This window comes from Bombina bombina, chromosome 5 (assembly GCF_027579735.1).
Source record: "Bombina bombina isolate aBomBom1 chromosome 5, aBomBom1.pri, whole genome shotgun sequence".
In the NCBI taxonomy this organism is placed as follows: Eukaryota; Metazoa; Chordata; class Amphibia; order Anura; family Bombinatoridae; genus Bombina; species Bombina bombina.
This window is the reverse complement of record NC_069503.1, coordinates 858,553,389-858,578,721: the sequence shown is the minus strand read 5'-3', so window position 1 is coordinate 858,578,721 and position 25,333 is coordinate 858,553,389. Positions and strand designations below refer to the sequence as shown.

At 36.2% G+C, this 25,333-nt stretch overlaps 1 protein-coding gene across 1 annotated transcript in view; it reads left to right on the top strand.

The window, feature by feature from the left end:
- Window positions 1–25,333, top strand: part of CDH2 (cadherin 2) — a 321,339-nt gene that overhangs the window by 199,861 nt on the left and 96,145 nt on the right. The window contains exon 3 of the mRNA XM_053714996.1: window positions 6,111–6,337. Coding sequence (XP_053570971.1) covers window positions 6,111–6,337 — 227 coding nt within the window. The remainder of the gene's footprint in view (window positions 1–6,110; window positions 6,338–25,333) is intronic.

Sequence of the window (25,333 nt, the reverse complement as noted above, 5' to 3'; positions counted from 1 at the left end):
ATAACATATGAAATGCATTTTGAGTAATTTTCTACAGAGCACTTGGTAAAAAGTAAAATAGAGGTCATTGTTTCCTATATATTTCTAACATATATTTTATGGTTTCACATTTTGCAGCAGTTCAGCTTCCCAAAACAACACAATATGAAATTCTATGCATATGTTATTTATTGTTTTGCCCTTTTCCACTATCTTGCAATTTATGCAGAAAATAAGTATCCTTATCAATCAGTTTCTATGTAAGCACAGACATCGGCACCAGATAAGTACATGTAGTTTTGATTGCAGCTTAAAAGCAGCCTTTTTAATGCAATTTAGCAGAAACTGCTGATCGTGCATTTGTTATCAATAACAAAACGTTTATGCTGCTGAATTTACAATTTTTTTTTAAATTACAAAAACATCTGCTCCTGATTTTTTTTTTATTTTTGGCCTAACTTCCATTGCTGTTGTATACTGTATAAATGTGTGAAAACATAGCTTATGTCAAAGGGACATATTACACTAGATTTTTACTTTGCATAAATGTGTTACAGATGATCAATTTATATAACTGATCTGGGAGTCTTTTTGTAACAATGTATAGATTTGCTTATTTTTTAATAACATTGTGCTGATTTTCGACTCCTATCCAAGCCCCAAAGTATCAGATGTAGACCCAGGTCTACGGACTCCTGCTGCTTCTGTTTGTCTAAAGGGTATTTTCATATGCAAGGGAAGGGGAGTTTCTTCTCTTTCTGATCTGCCAGTCCATTTCACTTGGTGTCCCAGCCTAACATAATCAACAGTGCTAAACTGGGAGCTTCTAAGTATGTTTTTAAAAGGTTTATACTGGATTTTTAGATTAGTATCTGTGCATATTTTTCTTTATAGTAGTGTCTATTACAAACAGTTATGTGAAAATTGGTGTACACTGTCCCTTTAAACAGTATGTTTCATTGTAGTAACAAAACAAGTGCTAAACAGTGGCTTATACTTAATATAAATCATTGCAATATGTTTTATTCATTATTTTAAAAAGGATTTTACCTTCATATCCCTTTTTAACTTAATTTCTGCAGTGTCCTTTACTTCCTGTCCCAGCCCCTCAAGGAGGAGGAGGCCTCAACAGGAAAGCAAAGGTATAGTGTTTCTTTTTAAGCGTTGCTAGGAGACACAAACCATAACATAGCTGCAGTCAGTTTATTGCCCATGACCAATATAGGACTTCTGCTACAAAATCATGTGGTTTGCTTTTTTCCCCCCAATCTATTTAATAGCGATACTTGTTGGACAAAGAAAAAACATCTCAAATGAAAATGTTCTATGTGACAATTATCCACAAAAAAAATATTTTATGCTATAGGTGTCAAACATTGTAATCTTGCACAGTGCAAATATTTTACCTTAGAAACTAATGGACAGATATCCTGCAAATTGTTTAAAGTTAAAAGGCAATTTTACCTAAAATAGCCAATGTCAACCTATTTTACTGCTGAAAAAGATATAAACATTTGAAGTGGTGCCGTTAACTTGGAATAAAAACACAGTACTGTGCAGCCGCAAACATATCTGCAGAAATATCAAACCATTATTTCACCTTACAGAGAATACATCACTGAGCAACATTGCCAGCATTTTATTTGCAAAGTTTTTTGTTTTTTTTTGCGTATAGTTTCAAAAAATGTGCACAGAAGGTCTACTAATAAGAAAAATAAATCCAATAATAATGATGTTTGTGAAAAGGATTGACAGTCCTGAACTGTATTTTCTAAGTTCTTTAAACTTTGCAAAAGATTGTTGATGTACATTTTCTAGTGAAATTATTTATTATTTTAGGATTTCCCTAATTTGTCACTCCAAATTTGAATATTAGCGGCTACAACATACTTGCAAATCTGTCCAGACAAAAATAGGATTTAAAAAAGATTGGTTTCAATTTCTGAGATAGGGAAAATAAGGTTAATTATAAAATGTATGATATTCAAAACCTTAAAAAGGTAAAAAAAATGGTTACATTTAAAATTTTAAATAAGGATGATGTGCATATATATATCTTAAGAGGAATCTTAAAGAAGCAGACATTATTTTTCACATATGCATTTTTATGCAAGTAGTATTTTACTTAATAGAGAAATTTACAGCACAGATTTAGAAAGACCCTGATACATAACATATAAGCCCTTTCAGAAGCTTGCGTGCCTGCAATGGATTACTTGAGAATGTGTTATCAACCTTGTCAGTATTCCGTGGGTTAAAAAATTACAAATTGCATTCAGAGAATAGGAGAAATGACTGCTGCACAACCTGTACTCTGTCAGAGTAATTTAATTATGGGTAGTTAGACTTCTGTGTAATTTGTTAATGGCCATTCCTTGCACAAAGAGCATAATTTTGCCAGGGCACCAGCAATTTGATGCATTTTTCGCAGGGTGCTGTCAAATGAAAGAGAGTTTTCATTGAATTTCATATTGTGCTTTAGCCTAGAGGGAGAATATCAATGAAGCAGTGAGCAGTTCTCGATTTTGGATTTATTAGAATGCAAGCGAGAGGGAATGACAATAATCCCTCTGTTTTTAAGAGTCTGGTATGAAATTGGACATATCAAATCATAACATACATATTTTTGTCTCTGATAAAAATGTTTTGACGGCTTATTACATTTTACCAGATCTCCCTTTTTTTTTGTATACATTTTTTCCTTTCTTTGCTTTAGCACTGAACAGTTTCATTGTCGCATTTCTCCACTTCATTAGCTGCTGGCATTTCTGGTCTAAGCTGCTTCTTTAGTTCTACATTATGCCTAACGGGTTTAATGTATTCCATGCTTAATGAACTGTTGTTTAAGGATTCTGAAGGGAAACATTTCAGGAAGCAAATATAAAAGCAAATCCTTTACAACCTTAGTCTACAACAACTAATTCACTTTTGGTGAACATATAGTAGATGTATTAATATTTAGTGTTATTATTATTATTATTAGTTATAATTTATTCTGCATTTGAATTATTGCCTTTGACATGTTAATATTCATTCAAATTATCTATAAATGTTTAGTCTTTGCTTGACTCCACTGAAGTTTGTGTAATTAAAATCAGTATCCACAAATTCAAATGAAGGCAGATTCATGGTTTACCAATAAAGAACCACAGGACTAATATATATATATATATATATATATATATATATATATATATATATATATATATATATATATATATATATATAGGCAAAAAGAGTCAGTTGCACTCTCACAAACAGTTCTCCAAGGGCCAGGGTGCTAGAGTGAGTGAAATGTAGCAAAACAGGAAATAAACTATCTGTTTAATACTTAAGTCCAGAGAGTGCTGTTTCCTGTTTTTATATATATATATATATATATATATATATATATATATATATATATATATATATATATATATATATATAATATACATCACAGAAGGGCACTGCACTCTCATACAGGACTGGACACACATCCTGTGACCCTACAACATGCACAGCCCTGTACCGTCCCCAGAGCCCCCGGCAGTTAACCCCAGACTGGGTGCAAGGCCCATAGGGAAAATTACAAAGCAAATTAATTTAACACACAGAGGCAGTCCAGCACTCACTTGCAAGCACTCAGCTAAGATTAAAAGCAAAATTGGAAGATAGTTACCAAATCTGGAGAAATGGGACAAGCTCAGGTACCATGTCAAAGTATCTCACAAAACCTGGGTCCCTAATGCAGCCATACAATGCAAGCTCTCAATCAAACAAATTGGGAACAAGTCAGGGGTGCACAGACTGTATGGCTGCATTAGGGAGCCAGGTCTTTATAAAAAAAAAAAGACCCAGAACCTGTTACTTTATGCAAGTGATCATTGTAACTTTAAAAAAATCTAAATATTTTGTACTTCATTTGTTATCTTTTACAAAGGAGAAACAAAACCGTAATGAAAATCATGTTGCTGCCTGTGTTAACTTTAAACAATACACTCTGTTGTTAAACCTTTAATTTCCTTGGGGCATTCTACTTCACCTTCCCTTTTTTCCTTGTTCTTTACCATACTTTTTTTTTTATATATAGATGCAATAATACACAATCTATGTATGTGTTTTAGTCAAACGGTAAACATGTTGTGTGTATATGTGTGTGGCGCATGTGTCTCTGTACGTGTATGAAGACAATATGCAATTATGTGTCAAAGGTAATTGCTAAGTGACAATTTAAGGGGGCTAGTTTATTTTCACATAGATCATGTACTGTATCATTTAGCATTTTAGAGAGAATTGCATTTAAATGTATTTTCCTTCTGGCTTGTAACAGCAAAGGTTAATCCATGGTATTCCATATGTTTCCTTACCCAGCTGCTGTATTTCAAAACATGCCCTTGACAAATGGGGTCACAATGTAAGGTCACATTATTAAGGGAATGGAAGTCACTGTCTGCAGTATGACACATTTAACTGCCTCTTCTATTTTAATGTTTCCTTAGGAGACTCAATTATAGATTAGGTATTTAAACCTGCATTATTTTATTCAGCTACTCCCCAATGGAGAGTTACTTAGAATTTCTTTATGAGTGCAACTCAAGGAAGAAACTATTTTGTCTTATTTTGTATTTGTAGAATGTTGCCATTATTGTGCAGTAACTTTGATTTCCTATTTTAGGAATGATAAGTAGCTGTAATATATTAAAGAGGCCATATGGGCAAGTATCCCTCTGCTCATAAAGATTCCAGTGTTGTTTATATTGAAGTAATTTAGTTTGAAGCTTCTAGTTTTGCTTTTCCTACATCAGTTCTTTAATCCCATTAAAGCATTTCTATATGGCAATAGATCTGCTTACATTTTAGGTTTTTGCAGAATTCAGCAATACTATATATGATTTATGGATGCATGCAACTTTGTAAAAACTTATAAATGCTCATTGGGGTATAGTTTGCTTTTTAAAAAAAATAATATTGCACAAAACACAGTTAAAATGTTTGAATATTTTATAGTGTGAATTGTTGTTTGCAGTATTTGACATAAAAGCAGAATCATTCATAACACCAATTTGAACTTGGTTTGCATACTTAGATTTCAGTTGTGTATATTATTGCATTTTAGCACATAATAGGACCGATTCCATTCCATCTCCTAAGATGATCATTTATTTACAACAATTTCCTTAGATTCTTTAATTAAAAAATATTGTAAGGAAAAACAAATGTTGATAGGATTTTACATTTAAAATACAAGTAGTATATCTATATTTATTTTTTGGGCAGGGGGGGGGTTGGTTACTTTATGCTGTAGTTGCATATAAAACAAACAAAACCCACATTTTTTTTTTCTTCCATGATTCAGATAGAGCATGCAATTTTATGCAACTTTCTAATTTACTCCTATTAACAATTTTTCTTCATTCTCTTGGTATCTTTATTTGAAAAGCAATAGTGTAAGCTTAGGAGCCAGCCCATTTTTGTTCCGGCTCCTAAGCTTAGATTCCTGCTTTTTTAAATAAAGATAACAAGAGAACGAAGAAAAAATGTTAATAGGAGTATATTAGAAAGTTGCTTAAAATTGCATGCTCTGTCTGAATCATGGAAGAAAGAAATGGGGTTTAGTGTCCCTTTAAGTCTTCACAATTAAATCTTTACAATTAGTATTTTGTTTTATTTTCATTTGTTTATGTTTAAGCTAATGACACTGCTGTTTTATATTTTGTCATCTTTTTGAAGATTATTCACTATATGGTTGAAGGACCATTAAATATGATAACATTGCATAATCAACAACTGCATAATAAAAATACAGTGCAATAGAAATAGCACTGACTTTTAAATAAGCAGTTGATTTTTTTCTGACAAACTTGAAAATTTACTTCAATTAGCTGGCCTCCTGTATCATGTGACAGTCATCAGCCCATAATATACTCATATACATATATACACTGTGGACTCTTGCACATGCTCGGTGGTAGCTGGCGCCCCAGAAAGTGTGCATAGACCGTGCACAGTTTCATAATAGAAATTAATTAGGAAGTCTCTAAAAACTGCTTCATGCAAATGTAATTTTAACTTTATTGTCCTTTTAATGATTAATTTACTTTGTTTTTATAGATTCAGTTCTGATTTCTTTTTTTGTTCTGTCTTTCCAGTGGTGTTTACGGACTGCGGTGCAAATAGACCAATACAATATGAAACCAGTAACCCTACTGATTTTCGGATCGATGGTGATGGAGTGATATTTGCTTCAAGAACTTTTGACATTTCACCTGATCAGACAGAGTTCTTAGTGTACGCGCAAGATGAAGAAACAAGAGAACTTTGGCATGTGACTGTAAAAATCAGTCTAAAATCACAAATTGCACAACATTTACTTCAGGTAAGAAATGCAGCTGCTTTGCTTTAAACCATTTTTAATGAAATACATTACATATATAAGTAGTTAAAAGGACACTTTCTTTTTTTCTTTCTTAATGTATTATCAGTGACAAACTGTGGCGAATTAAATGTAATGAAAATGACCAGATCAGTTTTATTTTGTGTTTAAAATAGTTGATTTTGCTCATTGAAACCACCACCTATTGTTCTCTAAGAACATGTCTTTTGAAATGGATTGATCTTGCAAGAAACAGCAGACCTCTTCTTTTTAGACCTCTTTTATCTATATTATATATACACAAACGCCATCCTTTTGGATGTTTTTATGAGTAAAGCTAGCTATCTCATTTGCAAGGATAAACCTAAAGGAGACATGTCCAATACATTTAATACCCAACAACTGGTATAAAAAGTCAATGGGAGCACATTAAGGAGAAAAAAATACAGTATAGCATCCTTTTAATGTCAGCATGCATATATCTGTCTCAGTCTGTTTGTTTAATTATATATAGCACTGGAAAGGATGAAACTCTTGATAGCTTGGCTTTTAATATGGGATGTTTGTCTTATAACAAAGGTATATTATGATTGTGTTAAACTAATCTTGTTATGTTAGTGTGATGACATAACTACTCAAATCTATATTATTTATGTGAACAGTAAAGCCTATGTATACTATAATCGCGTTTGTAACGCGTCCGTCTGTGTCGCCAGTTGTGCACGCATCCTCAAAGGAATGTTGGCTGTACGAGGCAGCAAAAGAATATTGGCTGCGCACGCAGCCAAAAGAATCCACCTGGATGCAGGGTAGACAAACCCGAAACCTTAATAAAAAAAAACGCAACCGCCGCAAGAAATAAATAAAAAACACATATCCGCCCGCACAAAGTATAACAAAAAACCTAACCTCCTGCATGAAGTATTAAAAAACACAGAAACCACAAACCCCCACATTGTAAAATAATAAAGTAATTAACCCCTAATCAGCAAATTAAATTATTAAAATATTAACCCCTAAACAGACAACCCCCCCATATCGCAATAAACCTAATTAACCTATTAACCCCTAAACCGACAAGCCCCCATATCACAATAAACCTAATTAACCTATTAACTCCTAAACTGCCAACCCCCCACAATGCAAATAACTAATTTAATTAGTAAGCCCCCTAACCTAACAACCCCTAAATTAACCCCAATACTAAGTTACACTTAAATAAATCCTAACATTAAATTACAAAAAAATAATCTAAAATTACAAAAAATAAAAAACTCTAAAATTACAGAACAAAATAAAATTATCAAAAATTAAAAATTAAACCTAATCCTTATGAAAAGCCCCCCAAAATAAAAATACCCCCTAAACTAAACTACCGATAGCCCTTAAAAGGGCATTTTTGTAGGGCATTTCCCTAAGTTAAACAGTTCTTTTACATTTAAAAATGACTAAATCCCCCCTAACAGTAAAAAAAAAAAATCACCCACCAACTCCCCCCCCAAAAAAAACTAACACTAAAAAAACCTAAACTACTCATTGCCCCTTAAGGGGCATTTGTATGGGCATTGCCATTAAAATGGCATTCAGCTCTTTTCCAGCCCATTAAATCCCTAATCTTAAAAAAAAATAAAAAAAAATCCTAACACTAAGCCCCAAATAGGTACTCACCGATCCTGAAATCCGGCAGAGAAGGTCTTCTTCCAGGCAGCTCCATCATCTTCTATCTTCATCCAGAGTGAAGGCGGTGCAGAGCTGGCTTCCCCGATGCGTGGATCCTCAGCAACGGTCCTCAATGGTGGCGGTTCTCAGCTGCGGTCCTCTGCGGCGTGGAGACTCCTCTTCATGCGATCGTCTGTCGCACACTGAAGATTGAATGCAAGGTACCCCATATTTATTGGGGTACCTTGCATTTCTATTGGCTGACATTTTAAAATCAGCCAATAGGATGATAGCTACTGAAATCTTATTGGCTGATTTGAACAGCCAATAGGATTTCAGAAGCTCTAATCCTATTGGCTGATTTCAAAATTTCAGCAAATAGGAATGTAAGGTACCACAAATTGATTGCTGTACCTTGCCTTCAATCTTCAGTGTACGACAGACATCTAATGAAGAGGAGCCTCCATGCCGCCGAGGAATGCCGCCACAGTTGTCAAGGACCGCTGCTGAGGACTGCCGCTGTTAAGGACCACTGCTGCAGATCCACGCTTCAGGGAAGACAGCTCCGCACCTCCGCTCCATGCCGCCTTCCTTCCAGAGGAAGATAGAAGATGATGGAGCACAACTTTGGAGTTTGTAGTTTTTATTTTTTTAAATAGACTGCCTTCTGGGCAGGCTTATCGCCTCTTTTATAATAAAATGAAAGAAAACTTGTTGTATCTTACTAATACAGACATCTATGTTGCTGATGTCAACCAAGCACATGGGATATGTAGGGGTTTCATTAGCAAAAACCCAGAGATGAGCAGTAATATATTTTAATGGTTTAATGAATAAAGTACTTACATGTGTCACAGATATGTCTCTAAGATATCTTCTCAAACATACTGTATATTTGGCTCAGACAGTAGTAGTATTAAATATATAAAAAGACCAGAAGAGGGTTTAGTTAGTCAAGTGTTAACTGAAGGAAGTCCAGACTCTAGACTGCTACTGATGATGGTTGTGGACTGTAAATAGCTGATGAGTGGACATGATTCACAGTCTGACAGGAATGTCTGACAGAATGCACAATGCAACTAATATCCAATTAGACTTAAACATAAAAGGCAGCACAATGGAACAGAGATAGTGATATTTAAAAGTCCATCTTCAATAGCATCAAAAAAGTTACGTGCTTCCTGCTTGGTCACTGGCACCTCATATAGCTGCAAGCAGGAAACAATATGGCAGAAAAGACTCAGTAAACAGGAACTGGATGGTAGGACAGTATACTGTTCATGGCCTACAAGGTAAAAACTGTTTGCTTTACAATGTTTTGCACGTTTTCTTTATCAATGATAGAGTTGACCTAACTCTTTCTATAGCAGATATTAGAAAGTCACTGCTGTAAAACAGGAAACAGCATTCCTATATTTTATTTACAACATAGTGTTGTGTGTGAAATCAGTGGTTAGAGTTTGTCAGGTTACCCATTGGGTTAGCTTCTATAAAATAAGGCAAAAGGTGGATGAAGTTTGGATATTGAAAGACAATTGTAGCAAACAAGATGCCAATTTGTAAAATGTTTCGACTTGGCTACTATGTTATTGCATAGCAAGACAACAGAAATGTTTTCTAATTACAAGGTTTTTACTTAAAGTGACCTTATACTGGAGCATACATTGGAATTCTTTCTTTTGTGACAGACCTCAAGGGAGATCATGCTAGTTTGTGAGTCAAAAGAAAATGCTCTTTGTTAGGGTATTTTGTTATTGACTTTTGCTTGATTATAACTATATATTTAAACCCTTCAAAATGGATTAAATACATAGTTAAAGTCAAATCCAGAGCTTCAATGCACTACTGACTGGTAGCTGAACACAAATAGTGGGACGATAACACAAGTCATATGTGGATAGCTACCAATTACCAGCTAGCTACCAGGAGTAAATTGTAAAATGTCATGCTCTATCAAACTGGGATGTGCCTCCCCAGTGGGGGCGCAATAGCACATAAGGAGAGGTGCGGCAGTGGACGTGCATTTTTTTATTATTATTTTTTTTACTGCATAACTTTTGTTATTGGCTGGCTGTCTTTGTGCCTCTTGAGTGAACAGTGCAGGGGGCTATGCTAAGGAGAGGGCATTGAAGCTCAGTCACCAGGGTTGCTTTTTGCCATAAGTACACATGGGAGGACTCTGCTTTGCTGTATGTTTTCAACTGCATGTGGTTGAAGTGAAGCAAGGAGCGTGCACTGTTATGTGTGGCACAGCCAGGACCCACAAAACAGTGCTTGCTCCTTGCTTCACTTCAACTACACACAGTTGAAACACATGCAGTAAAGTATAGTAAGGCGCACACCGATACTCCTTACCGTTACCAAGCAGCAATTAGCAGCAGCACATACACTCTGACTCACAAGGGTACAGTTCTAGCAAACGGGAGGGGCAAGAAATAATTAATATTAAGTTTAATTATTTTTGTCTAACTGAAAAGAAATCATACCTTACTGCATATTTTAATGACAACCTACAGTGCACTATAGTATGTGGGTGCAGCACAAGCATTGTGCCATGTTTACTCCCCTTTAATTGCTTTTAAAAGTAGTCACCCACATGGTGTCTCAGTCACTGTCTAGCTAGTAAGTAATTGCTATCAGCTCTTAGCATGGTAGATCAGTGCAAGTGTTTCTGGTCCACCGGTTTACTTTTCTGCTCATGGGCTATATGTGCTTTTGTATGTACAGTGCTGAAAAAACATCTTCTTAGCACAGAGGCAAAAGTTAGGGGAGGTTGAAAGCATACGCTGGCCATAAATAAAATTAACCCCATAATGCATGTATATCCAGTACTATGCAAATATTGACAAACAAAAGAGGGCACCTCATGTGTATATCAGTAGTTCCATTTGATATTGATTATAATGAAGACACAGGGTACTTACATGTTGTTGCAGCACCCTAGTTGCTGGAGATTCACAGTGCTTGAGCTCACTAAATCCTCATACAAAGGTAGCAAAAATACTGTGCACTTATACTGTATAGTTTAAAATCAAAGTTTAATAAAACATAAATAAAAACCAGTAAAAAGAGGGACAGATGAGGGGTTACACTTGGTACTAATTCCCCTCTTACTGTACACATGGAATTGAAACTTCAACTACTTACATCTGTAATTTGGTGGACTGATTTTGACTTATCTATTTAAGTATGTTATTGCCTTGTATTGCTTTCTTTTTGGAGTTATATCTCTGATGTTTTAGAAACAATGAGGCCAATTTAACAAAGGTCTTGTGAACCTGATCCGACAGTGTGGATCAGGTCTGCAAGACATCGCTGAATGCAGAGAGCAATACGCTCTCCGTATTCAGCATTGCACCAGCAGCTCACAAGAGCTGCTGATGCAAGGCCGCCCCCTGCAGACTCGCGGCCAATTGGCAGCCAGCAGGGAGGTGTCAATCAACCCTATCGTACTCGATTGGGTTGAATTCTGGCGATTCCTGTCTGCCTCATCAGAGCAGGCGGACAGGGTTATGGAGCAGCGGTCTTTAGACCGCTGCTCCATAACTTGTGTTTCTGGCGAGTCTGAAGACTCGCCAGAAACATGGCCCTTCAAGCTCCATTTGGAGCTTGATAGATAGGCCTGATTTTCTTTTTTGTGTCAGATATAAACTGATAGACTAGCGCCCCTATCCAGTGCTATGCAAATTATGCCTGCATGTTTGTGTGATTGTATTACCAGTATAAAAAGTGTTTGTACACTGTAGAAATGTATCTGTTATTAATAAAACATACAGCAACGTGTATATGGAGATGTAATCGAGGCAGGAGTTTGTTCATTCTGTATTATAATGTGCTAAAGGTTTTTTTTGTGTGTGTGTTTGTGTGTATGGCTTGTATGCATGTACATGTGGCTGCCTATGGAGGCTTGTATGCGTGTACATGTGGCTGCCTATGAAGTCTTGTATCTGTGTGCATGTGACTGTCTATGGGGGCTTGTATGCGTGTGCATGTGGCTGCCTATGAGGGCTTGTATGTGTGTGCATGTAGCTTTCTATGGGGGCTTGTATGCGTGTGCATGTGACTGCCTATGCGGGCTTGTATGCATGTACATGTGGCTGCCTATGGAGGCTTGTATGCGTGTACATGTGGCTGCCTATGAAGTCTTATATCTGTGTGCATGTGACTGTCTATGGGGGCTTGTATGCGTGTGCATGTGGCTGCCTATGAAGTCTTGTATCTGTGTGCATGTGACTGTCTATGGGGGCTTGTATGCGTGTACATGTGGCTGCCTATGAGGGCTTGTATGTGTGTGCATGTAGCTTTTTATGGGGGCTTGTATGCGTGTGCATGTGGCTGCCTATGAGGGCTTGTATGCATGTGCATGTGGCTGCCTATGAGGTCTTGTATGCATGTGCATGTAGCTGCCTATGGGGGCTTGTGTGCGTGTACATGTGACTGCCTATGGGGGCTTGTATGCATGTACATGTGGCTGCCTATGGAGGCTTGTATGCGTGTACATGTGGCTGCCTATGGGGGCTTGTATGCATGTACATGTGGCTGCCTATGGGGGCTTGTATGCGTGTACATGTGGCTGTGCATGGGGGCTTGAGTGTGTATCCATGGGGTTGCCTATGGGTGCTTGAGTAATTGTGTGTGTAAGAGCCTTTTGTTTTTGCACTGATCGTATTCAATAAAGAGGACTGTCCCTGTACTACTCTCTTTATTCTTATTTGTATAACTATGTGAGTGGATGTCTGTGTGGATGCTTGAGTGCTTGTGATTGTAATAACATCTATTGTCGGGGGGGGTCATCAATAAAGTTTTGTTAAAGGGGAGGCCAACTCTATCTGAACCATGAAAGCTTAATTATGACTTCTATATCCCTTCGGTTATTACTTTTTTTTTTTTTTAAAACAATTACTCTATGGAATGTATTTTATACAAATATGTTGTTCATTTGTTCAAAGTAAGAATTCTGCAGTCACTAAAAGGTAATCAAGATACGAATGTTGCAGATATAGTTTTATACATATTCAATAAAAAGTAGCTGTTCACATTGGAGCAGACCTAACATGCAGTTAAGTACATTGAATATTTTTATTAAACTGCATTCCAGCAACATATGAAATAAGAAAAAAATGTTACCCTTGAGCATTTCCTGCTCCTATAAAATTGTTTGTTGTTTTGAAAATAGCTGTCATCTTAATTTTAGTAGCTGAAGTTACCCTGGTAACGTTAGATTGCACTGAGCTGTGTCAAGATATTTGTTTTATTGTCCCAGACTCTTAATATTTCAGAAAATGTAATAACTAACAAAATTAACAGAATTGATAAGAAAGTTTCTCAAAGGAAAACTTATTTCGTTGACAGTATAAACAAAATAAATGAATGTAGGTTGCTACTGTAATCATTTTATTTTTATTTCATGTTAGAGGTGAATAAAATCACCTAAAGCTAGAAATTTCTCTGTAAAGTTTTAGAATCTAAGAAGTGTTTTGTGTTCTTTGGGTTAAACAAATTCAATAAACACCTACAGATATCAAATTTTACGATTCTGGAAGATTGTGTTTTAGTTTTGTTTTCTATTCTGTTTTTCTCTCTATTTTACCATTTACTTTATTTAATGGGGCAGTTAACATATACTTTTTTTCACATTATCTTTTTAGTATATATATAGACATTCTTGCAAAACATCAAAACATTCCAGAATGTCTGGCATCATACTTAATATCTCCTCAATGGGTTAATTTTCCATCTTATCTTGTAGCCGACCTGGTTTTGCTTGTTTTTTGTTTTTTTGTTTTTTTTGGTTTATGCCAGTGAGCAGTACAGTTGGTGAAACTGCCTGCCCCATTTAAACAAGAGTGTGCTCCCACATCTATGCTTTGGCATCATATTTAGATAGTGTAAGGGTTGTGGATGCATTTGGTAGTGTGCATAGTATGCTTCAGACACTCTATGGCAGTAGTGTTTTCAACTACGTATAACATTGCTATAAATATTGTCGCAAACACAGCTATCTAATGGGTAAAGACACGTGTACACTCCTGAGCTCATCTAGGATTACTCTTTAAAGGAAAAGTCTACTTGAAAAATGTTATTGTTTAAAAAGATAGATAATCCATTTATTAACCAAAAAGATAGATCATTCCTTTAATACCCATTACCTGGCTTTGAATAATCTATACTGTTTAATTAATATAGTTTTTACCTCTATGATTACTTGTATCTATACCCCTGCAGACTGAGCCCTTATCTCAGTGCTTTTTCTTTTTCTTTTGAGCATTTTACAATCATACATTTTAGCCAATTAGCTGAGCAAACATCCCTTTGGGGTTATTTTAAAGGGGTGCCAATAATCCAAATCTCATCAATATATCATAATATAGTGACAATAAACAAACTGCAAAATCATAAATCTATACATCTTACAAATAAATCCATATATAGAAGAAAAGAAAATAATCTGCTCAGGCTCCACTTCTAATTGTGCAGGTAACAATAGTCCAATCCTAAAAGATATAAGAAACAAAGGGGTGCCTCATAGGTATTCTTGGCCGGTCTCCTGCACTGATATTCTAGTGTGACCTATTACAATTACAACATGTGAAGCAGCATACCAGAGTTCAGTCAGCTGGAGACTGAAAGTACCAACTTGCCCTTTTGCACCGTTCCTTAGGTGCCATAAAAAAATTGGAAAATTTTAGCCAATTAGTGCAGGTTCTTGGCAAACCATTATCACTCTCCACAGGAGTGAGCACAGTGTTATCTATATGGCATACATGAAATGTCTGGCTTTATTGCAAGATTTTTAAAACGCTAAAGAAAGGGTAAGGGGCAGTCTACAAGAGCTTAGAAACAGGCAATCTTAGAGGTTATAAAGTATATTTATATTACAATGTTGGTTATGCAAAGCTGTAGAATTGGAAGTAGAGGCATTATCTATATATTTTTTTTTAAATCAAGTATGCTGTTCCTTTAACAAAAGATACAGAGGGAACAAAATTGGTAATATAAGTAAATTAGAATGTTGATTAAAAATGCATGCTCTATCTGAATAATGATTGTTTAATAATGACTTTACTGTGTGTAAGATATAGTGGGAAGAACGCAAAAGCTTTCTGAAAATTTGCTTTAAGTTGTGATGTGTTCAACTGGAGAATAACAAAGGTTATGTTGCAGAAGGGGAGGAATCAAAAGGTTATGTTATTTAGCTTTAATTCTACCTCTCCAAGCTTATTGCTTAATTATTGCACCTAGTACCTGAGCGCTGCACAATTTGTTGTCTCTTTATAAATGGATGATAAGAATAATAATTAGCTTCATTGAAGCTCAGTGGGGTGTATTCACAAAGTCAGTTAAAAGGACCCACTTGGAGAAATATCCTCACATTAGCTATTCATTCAACTTGCATATCTGAAATTGGTATGTCAGTTTAAAAAAACAAAAAAATGTAGAAGTATAGCTAGCCTGCTACCCATAAATAACCAACTGGTCAGATGAGGTTGACTAACTTTGGGGATTTCATTTTGCATATTCTGAGCCTATCGGCTATCTCAGATATAAAATAGTCAAACAGTTTCTGTATCTACCCAGTTTACATTTAAAACTTGCTATAATTTGGGTTTAAGTCTTAAGTAGACAGCTGTAGAGTATGTGACTTGAAATCCATTGCCATTAGTTAATAAAAGCAAATAAAAGTTGAATTTCTAACCAATGCTACGCAACCAAAGGAAAGCCGATTGTAACAGTAATAGGACTTCTTTTAAATAAACATTTTGAGTGACAGTAGTAGTTTTTAAAAAAATAAATTGAGATCAGAATTTAAAAAGCTACGTAGAAAGTCGATCGGACATGGGTAACGTTGGATCACTTTTTGAAACAATTAACTGTTTCAGAATAACCTGTGTTACAGCAGTTTCAGTGTGACTGGATCAGTCAAGTGTTTTCATGTATAAGGTTGGCTGGCAGTCCATTTTTAAAAGGAAAAATCTCTTAAAATTGCTTAATAATTTTATGTACAGCACCAAGAAAATGTACTTTTTCCAGTTTAATCTCTGGCAATCCATTTCACATTGCTTATAGTATGAGTAAAATATGTTAATTTAAAATCCCTAAATTAATCTTTGCTATATGCAAGATTAAAAAAAAAGGTCTAAACTAATAAAATGTCTATTCAATTCCTCATCAAGGAATGTAAAAACCACTTTAGCGAGCTACAGAGCTTTGTCATTGTTCCTATTTTTGGATCCATTGAGGGACCTTGCAGATCTTACAATGGTAGTTTGCAATCAAAGTAAGGTTTAATTAATCTAGACCAGTATAGCAAATTATATTTATTAGAAGGTATAATAATTTTTTTATTGATAATAAAAAATATCTATATATAAGCCTTCTGCAAGCCTTTTGATCTTTCCATGTTCATAAATAAATATATCTTGCTAATTTTCCTAAATGAAATATGACATCATAAACATTATTAAAGGGACAGTCTACTTGAGAATGTTTATTGTTTAAAAAGATAGATAATCCCTTTATTGCCCATTCCCCAGTTTTGCACAGCCAATGTAAACTAGATTTTTCTTTACATTAATGTTTTGTAGCGGATCCATTTATATAGCCCATCTCTGAGTGTTTCTGTAACAATGTATAGTTTTGCTTATTTTTAAATAACATTGTGCTGATTTTCAGACTCCTAACCAAGCCCCAAAGTTATAGTTGTATACTGATGTCCACAGACTCCTGGTTGTGTAATGGGCCTTTTCATATGCAGAGGAGGGGGGAGTGCCCATTTAAGTGGGTGTCCCAGCCTAACCTAATCAACAGTGCGGAATTAGGAGTTTTTTTTTTTTAAAGGTTTTATACTGGATTTTTACAGTATCTGTGTGTATTCTTCTTTATAGTAGTATCTATTACATGCATTTATATGAACATTGGTGTATACTGTCCCTTTAATTCACTTTTTACCTCTATGATTACCTTGTATCTAAGCCTCTGCAGACTGTCCCTTATCTCAGTGCTTTTTACAAACTTGCATTTCCACCAATTAGTGCTGACACGTGCATAACTCCACGGGAGTGAGCACACTATTATCTATATGGCACACATGAACTAGCACTGTCTAATTTTTAAAGCTAATAAAATGCACTGAAATAAGAGTCAACCTTCAAAGGTTTAAAAATCAGCATATGAACCTACTTAGGTTTAACCTTTAACAAAGAATACCAACAGAACAAAGCAAATTTGATGATAGAAATACATTGGAAAGTGTTTACAATTTCATGCCCTGTCTGAGTCATAAAAGTTTAATTTTGACTTTACTGTTGCTTTAATTGAATACTCACATTCTACTAGTAATTTTTGAGAAATAGAATAAGACCTTCTGGCTGGAAATTACCAAGAATTTGCCAAGAGATAATGATGTTGACTAAGTGTAGCTGTGCAGACATGTTTTTGGCAACTTATTATATGTTAGATCATAACTTATGTTTTTGCAATCGGTATATTGTCTGACTTATCTTAATATATTTAAATGAGTCAAGAACTACTCAATAGGAGATGAATTCAAGATGTACTAATCTTCTTTAATAGCTGGAGCATGACAACAGTGAAAATACTGCTAGACGTTTATCACCAACATCCAGCTGGTGGTAGTATGAGAAAATGCTATTAGTCGCACTGTCATATGCGTATGGTTTAATATTCAAATTATCATAATACTATTAGCATAACTGCAGTAAAACATGCAACATCCGTGTAATGAAATTAGCAAATTACCCTGTGCTTTAGGATAGAGAAATAAACAACTTTAGCCATAACATTTCCATCCTTATGTCCAATCCACATATTTTGTCCCCAGTAAGTAATTATTGCCTTGATGCTGTATCTACTGTGCCACTTGCTAGTAAATTGCATGTATATGCAACATCTATTGAATTACTTGTAAGTAAATGATGTATGTATGCCACAGTATTTACTTTACTTCTAAGAAAATGACACCTGTACAGCACATTTATTGTATCATTGTAAGTAAATAATATGTGTGCCACAAGTGAAGCCTAAATGTTTAGTCTTGCATGTGCCTTTTATGTAAAGGGGAAGGATTTAAAAAGTCAAGTAAATTACATGATTTTTTTCTAATATAGTTTTGAGTGTCATTACCTGTAATTTGCATTTCAGTTGAATTATTTGATGGATTGACAACAGTAATTTTGAATATTGCATCACTGCATAAGTATATTGGTTTTACAACAATGACGCCTTTTCCTTTGGAAATTGTATCCATTCTTGTCCTATATAGCATGTCACTTCTTTATATCACAACTTAGCAGTCGCTGGAGACATTGGAAGCATTGCCTCTACTATTTTCTTTCTGGTTTCTAATTTCTGGATGGCTCTATTTCTATTCTATTCTAATTTCTGGATCACTCTATTTCTATTATATATATATGTGTGTGTGTGTGTGTATCTATATACACTATCTATCTATCTATCTATCTATCTATATCTATCTATCTATCTATATCTATCTATCATTTCTCTCTCTCTCTCTCTCTCTCTCTCTCTCTCTCTCTCTCTCTCTCTCTCTCTCTCTCTCTCTCTATCTATATATATATATATATATATATATATATATATATATATATATATCTATCTATATATATATATATATATATATATATATATATATATATATATATATATATATATATATATATATTCCTATCTTTAAAATTGAGTGGATTAGTAACTTTTTCCCTCTGGGCTAGTTGCTTTTAACCCCTGACTAGTAAACTATAAGTGATTTTATATATATATATATATATATATATATATATATATATATATATATATATATATATATATATATATATATATATATATATATATATATATTAATTAGACCATTTAATGCTAAGGATAGGAAAATAGCCAAATATTTTACTTGTCCTCTGCAGCCATGTATGACTGGTTTCTAAATATTCTTTCTATCTTATATTTATATGAATTGGTCAACCTTTGCGGTTGTAAGACAGCTTCTCCTTAACTCAGTCGCCACCTCTCAAATGGCCGACAGCAGTTATCCCGCTCAGATATGATCGGGATGATTGACACCCCCTGCTAGCGGCCGATTGGCCGTGAATGTGCAAGGGGCAGCATTGTATTTCACCAGAAATGCTTGTGCAATAATTAATGCCGACAACATATGCTGTCGGCATTTATCAATGTCAGGCTGACATGATTCGCTACAGCGGATCATGTCCGCCCGACATTTGATAAATCTACCCCCCAAGTGTTGTGTTGCGTGTGATGGAAATAGCACTCATAATACAAGTTGAAAGTAAACGCGATCATGAGAGAGCAGTCACATTTTAGACTCGTCAGGTTAGCACAACTGAAAACCTTGCGTAAAAGGTAGTGTGTTAAAAAAAGTTTCACTAAACACAACATAAACCTCTGAGATGGCCAACAGCAGTCATCCCACTCAGATATGATCGGGATGATTGACACCCCTGCTAGCGGCCGATTGGCCATGAATATGCAGGGGGCAGCATTGTATTTCACTAGAAATACTTGTGCAATAATAAATGCTGAAAGCATATGCTGTCTGCATTTATCGATGTCGGGCTGACATGAATCACTACAGCAGATCATGTCCGCCCGACATTTGATAAATCCTCCCCCCAAGTGTTGTGTTAACGGTTGCACGCGAGCAATATCGTGATTTTGCGTGTGATGGAAATAGCACTCGTAATACAAGTTGAAAGTAAATGCGATCACGAGAGAGCAGTCACATTTTAGACTCGTCGGGTTAGCGCAAATGAAAACCTTGCGTAAAAGGTAGTGTGTTAAAAAAAAGTTTCACTAAACACAACATAAACACATTAAAATGTACAATTACACTATAGATATTTAGGTATAGATATATATTTTAGATTAACATTATCATATATATACAGTGGGGCAAAAAAAGTATTTAGTCAGCCACCAATTGTGTAAGTTCTCCCACTTAAGAAGATGAGAGAGGCCTGTAATTTTCATCATAGGTATACCTCAACTATGAGAGACAAAATGTGGAAACAAATCCAAACAATCACATTGTCTGATTTGGAAAGAATTTATTTGCATATTATGGTGGAAAATAAGTATTTGGTCACCTACAAACAAGCAAGATTTCTAGCTCTCACAGACCTGTATCTCCTCTGTCCTCTACTCATTACCTGTATTAATGACACCTGTTTGAACTTGTTATCAGTATAAAAGACACCTGTCCACAACCTCAAACAGTCACACTCCAAACTCCAAACTCCACTATGGTGAAGACCAAAGAGCTGTCGAAGGACACCAGAAACAAAATTGTAGACCTGCACCAGGCTGGGAAGACTGAATCTGCAATAGGCAAGCAGCTTGGTGTGAAGAAATCAACTGTGGGAGCAATAATTCGAAAATGGAAGAGCTCACCCCGTGGGGTCAAAATGATCACAAGAACGGTGAGCAAACATCCCAGAACCACACAGGGGGACCTAGTGAATGACCTGCAGAAAGCTGGGACCAACGTAACAAAGGCTACCATCAGTAACACACTACGCCGCAAGGGACTCAGATCTTGCAGTGCCAGACGTGCCCCCCTGCTTAAGCCAGTACATGTCCGGGCCCGGTATGCTAGAGAGCATTTGGATGATCCAGAAGCAGATTGGGAGAATGTCATATGGTCAGATGAAACCAAAGTAGAACTGTTTGGTAGAAACACAACTTGTCGTGTTTGGAGGAGAGAGAATGCTGAGTTGCAACCAAAGAACACCATACCTACAGTGAAGCATGGGGGTGGCAACATCATGCTTTGGGGCTGTTTCTCTGCAAAGGGAACAGGACGACTGATCCGTGTACATGAAAGAATGAATGGGGCCATGTATTGTGAGATTTTGAGTGCAAACCTCCTTCCATCAGCAAGGGCCTGGAAGATGAAACATGGCTGGGTCTTTCAGCATGACAATGATCCCAAACACACTGCCCGGGCAATGAAGGAGTGGCTTCGTAAGAAGCATTTCAAGGTCCTGGAGTGGCCTAGCCAGTTTCCAGATCTCAACCCCATAGAAAACCTTTGGAGGGAGTTGAAAGTCCGTGTTGCCCAGCGACAGCCCCAAAACATCACTGCTCTAGGGGAGATCTGCATGCAGGAATGGGCCAACATACAAGCAACAGTGTGTGACAACCTTGTGAAGACTTACAGAAAACGTTTGACCTCTGTCATTGCCAATAAAGGATATATAACAAAGTATTGAGATGAACTTTTGATATTGACCAAATACTTATTTTCCACCATAATATGCAAATAAATTCTTTCCAAATCAGACAATGTGATTGTCTGGATTTGTTTCCACATTTTGTCTCTCATAGTTGAGGTATACCTATGATGAAAATTACAGGCCTCTCTCATCTTCTCATCTTCTTAAGTGGGAGAACTTGCACACATTGGTAGCTGACTAAATACTTTTTTTGCCCCACTGTGTATATGTATATATATATATATATATATATATATATACTGTGTATATATATATATATATATATATATATATATATATATATATATATATATATATATATTGAATAAATAAATTCAACGAGAAGAACATAGGTCTTTTTTTTATTCTTTATTTATAGTCGATGCATAATACATTAAATCAAGTCTATAGTGACACATACTTTATGAATATATACATATATATTTATGTGTTTATATGTGAACACTGAATATACAATCAAATAGTAACACATAAATATATATGTATATAAGCATATAAATATATTAGTGAAGCACTAAATTATTTTTACAAGTGGCTGGTTATTGCTACAGCGACCTCGCGGTAGCAATTAGCACTCCGAAAATTAACCAGAGATCCAACCTCTGGTTAATTTTCTTAAAGTGCCCCAAATGCCCTTTTATAGTTTTTTATTTAAATAAAATGTAGCATTTTTTGTTAAATAAAAAAAAAATGCACTAGGCAGTTTTGGGGCTTTAAAGTTGGTGGGAGTGGGGTGACGGCATCAGAATGAGAGAAGTTCACAATAGCATTAACCAGCCACTTGTAATGGCTGGTTATTTAACGTGTGCCTGTAAACGGGCTTTGCCCCTTAACGGGCACACGTTAAATTAGAGATTTAATTTGTAATCTAGCCCATAGTGTTTTATTTGTCAGGTTAGGTAAAGTCCAGAAGAATACCCAAATGCTAGGGCAAACTAAAACAACACCCTTGCATTCTGAGTTTAATCCAGGACGTGACCCCACGACAACTTCTGTAAGACAAGGTACTCACGATATGGAGCAGTGTTGGTCTGAGTCCTCTGGAAAGAGTAATGGAAATCTTGTTAGCAGCAGGATAAACTTCAGAATAGGGAACTATAAACAAGCAGTTAAGGAATAGACCACCACAGAACCCGAGTTGCAGAATGAGACAACTTGATCTCAGACAGAAGGAGGGTTAAACAATACACAGTTAATTATGCAGGAGTAGGCAACTTGAAATCAGGCTATTTTAGGGTTAAAGGGCCATTATACACTCATTTTTTCTTTGCATAAATGTTTTGTAGATGATCTATTTATAAAGCCCATAAAGTTTTTTGTTTTTTTTAAATGTTTAGTTTTGCTTATTTTTAAATAACATTGCTCTGGTTTTCAGACTCCTAACCAAGCCCCAAAGTTTTATTTGAATACCGTCAGCTACCTTCTCCAGCTTGCTCCTGTTTGTGTAAAGGGTCTTTTCATATGCAAAAGAAGGGGGAGGGGGGGAGGTGTCTTATTTCCCACTTGCAGTGGGCTTTCCAGCTACCTTTTCAACAGAGCTAAACTGAAAGCTTCTAAGTAAGTTTTTAAACCATTTTATACTGGATTTTTATATCAGTATCTGTGCATCTTGTTCTTTATAGTAGTGTCTATTACATTCAGTTATATGAAAATGAGTGTATACTGTCCCTTTAAGTACAGCGTAGTCAGTAATGCAGAGTTTGGCAACTTGTAATCAGGCAGTTTGAGGGTTAAGTACAGCGTAGTCAGAAATGCAGAGTTTGGCAACTTGTAATCAGGCAGTTTGAGGGTTAAGCACAGCGTAGTCAGAAATGCAGAGTTTAGCAACTTGTAAACAGGCAGTTTAAGGGTTAAGCACAAGCGTGGTCAGTAATGCAGAGTTTGGCAACTTGTAATCAGGCAGTTTGAGGGTTAAGCACAGCGTAATCAGAAATGCAGAGATTGGCAACTTTTAATCAGGCAGTTTGAGGGTTAAGCAATAAAGTGGTCGTCCAGGCAAAGGTTCAGGAACAAAAGGCAAAATTCTAAAGTTACTGAGTACTCACAACAGCCACAGAGTTAAACAAACAAACGGGCACCGGAGGATCGAGATGACCGGAATAAGAAACCTAGCCTGACGTCAGCTGAAGGGGACGGCTCAGGAAGAGCGAGATGTTGCCAGGCAACCAGCCTCGCAAAGTGAACCTCCGGCCGCGGAGCATGACGTTATTATTTATAATTTGTTAGCACAAGTTGCAATAAGCAATATCTCAACCATGCTAACTTGCGGGCATATTACTGATTGAAAGTAAACACGTTTGTTCAAGCACACACTTAATTTGCACTCGTCAGGTTATCGCAACAGACGTAACTTCACGTAAGTGCTGTGTTATTTTTTTTTAATACAGGGAGTGCAGAATTATTAGGCAAGTTGTATTTTTGAGGATTAATTTTATTATTGAACAACAACCATGTTCTCAATGAACCCAAAAAACTCATTAATATCAAAGCTGAATAGTTTTGGAAGTAGTTTTTAGTTTGTTTTTAGTTATAGCTATTTTAGGGGGATATCTGTGTGTGCAGGTGACTATTACTGTGCATAATTATTAGGCAACTTAACAAAAAACAAATATATACCCATTTCAATTATTTATTTTTACCAGTGAAACCAATATAACATCTCAACATTCACAAATATACATTTCTGACATTCAAAAACAAAACAAAAACAAATCAGTGACCAATATAGTCACCTTTCTTTGCAAGGACACTCAAAAGCCTGCCATCCATGGATTCTGTCAGTGTTTTGATCTGTTCACCATCAACATTGCGTGCAGCAGCAACCACAGCCTCCCAGACACTGTTCAGAGAGGTGTACTGTTTTCCCTCCTTGTAAATCTCACATTTGATGATAGACCACAGGTTCTCAATGGGGTTCAGATCAGGTGAACAAGGAGGCCATGTCATTAGATTTTCTTCTTTTATACCCTTTCTTGCCAGCCACGCTGTGGAGTACTTGGACGCGTGTGATGGAGCATTGTCCTGCATGAAAATCATGTTTTTCTTGAAGGATGCAGACTTTTTCCTGTACCACTGCTTGAAGAAGGTGTCTTCCAGAAACTGGCAGTAGGACTGGGAGTTGAGCTTGACTCCATCCTCAACCCGAAAAGGCCCCACAAGCTCATCTTTGATGATACCAGCCCAAACCAGTACTCCACCTCCACCTTGCTGGTGTCTGAGTCGGACTGGAGCTCTCTGCCCTTTACCAATCCAGCCACGGGCCCATCCATCTGGCCCATCAATACTCACTCTCATTTCATCAGTCCATAAAACCTCAGAAAAATCAGTCTTGAGATATTTCTTGGCCCAATCTTGACGTTTCAGCTTGTGTGTCTTGTTCAGTGGTGGTCGTCTTTCAGCCTTTCTTACCTTGGCCATGTCTCTGAGTATTGCACACCTTGTGCTTTTGGGCACTCCAGTGATGTTGCAGCTCTGAAATATGGCCAAACTGGTGGCAAGTGGCATCTTGGCAGCTGCACGCTTAACTTTTCTCAGTTCATGGGCAGTTATTTTGCGCCTTGGTTTTTCCACACGCTTCTTGCGACCCTGTTGACTATTTTGAATGAAACGCTTGATTGTTCGATGATCACGCTTCAGAAGCTTTGCAATTTTAAGAGTGCTGCATCCCTCTGCAAGATATCTCACTATTTTTTACTTTTCTGAGCCTGTCAAGTCCTTCTTTTGACCCATTTTGCCAAAGGAAAGGAAGTTGCCTAATAATTATGCACACCTGATATAGGGTGTTGATGTCATTAGACCACACCCCTTCTCATTACAGAGATGCACATCACCTAATATGCTTAATTGGTAGTAGGCTTTCGAGCCTATACAGCTTGGAGTGAGTCAATATGCATAAAGAGGATGATGTGGTCAAAATACTAATTTGCCTAATAATTCTGCACTCCCTGTATCGTGCTCCATTGAAGTCTACGGGGAGAAGATGATAGAGCGGTTGCAATATCCAAAAGTTCTGAAGTTAGCGTGCATAGGGTTTCGCTCACGCATAAAAAAA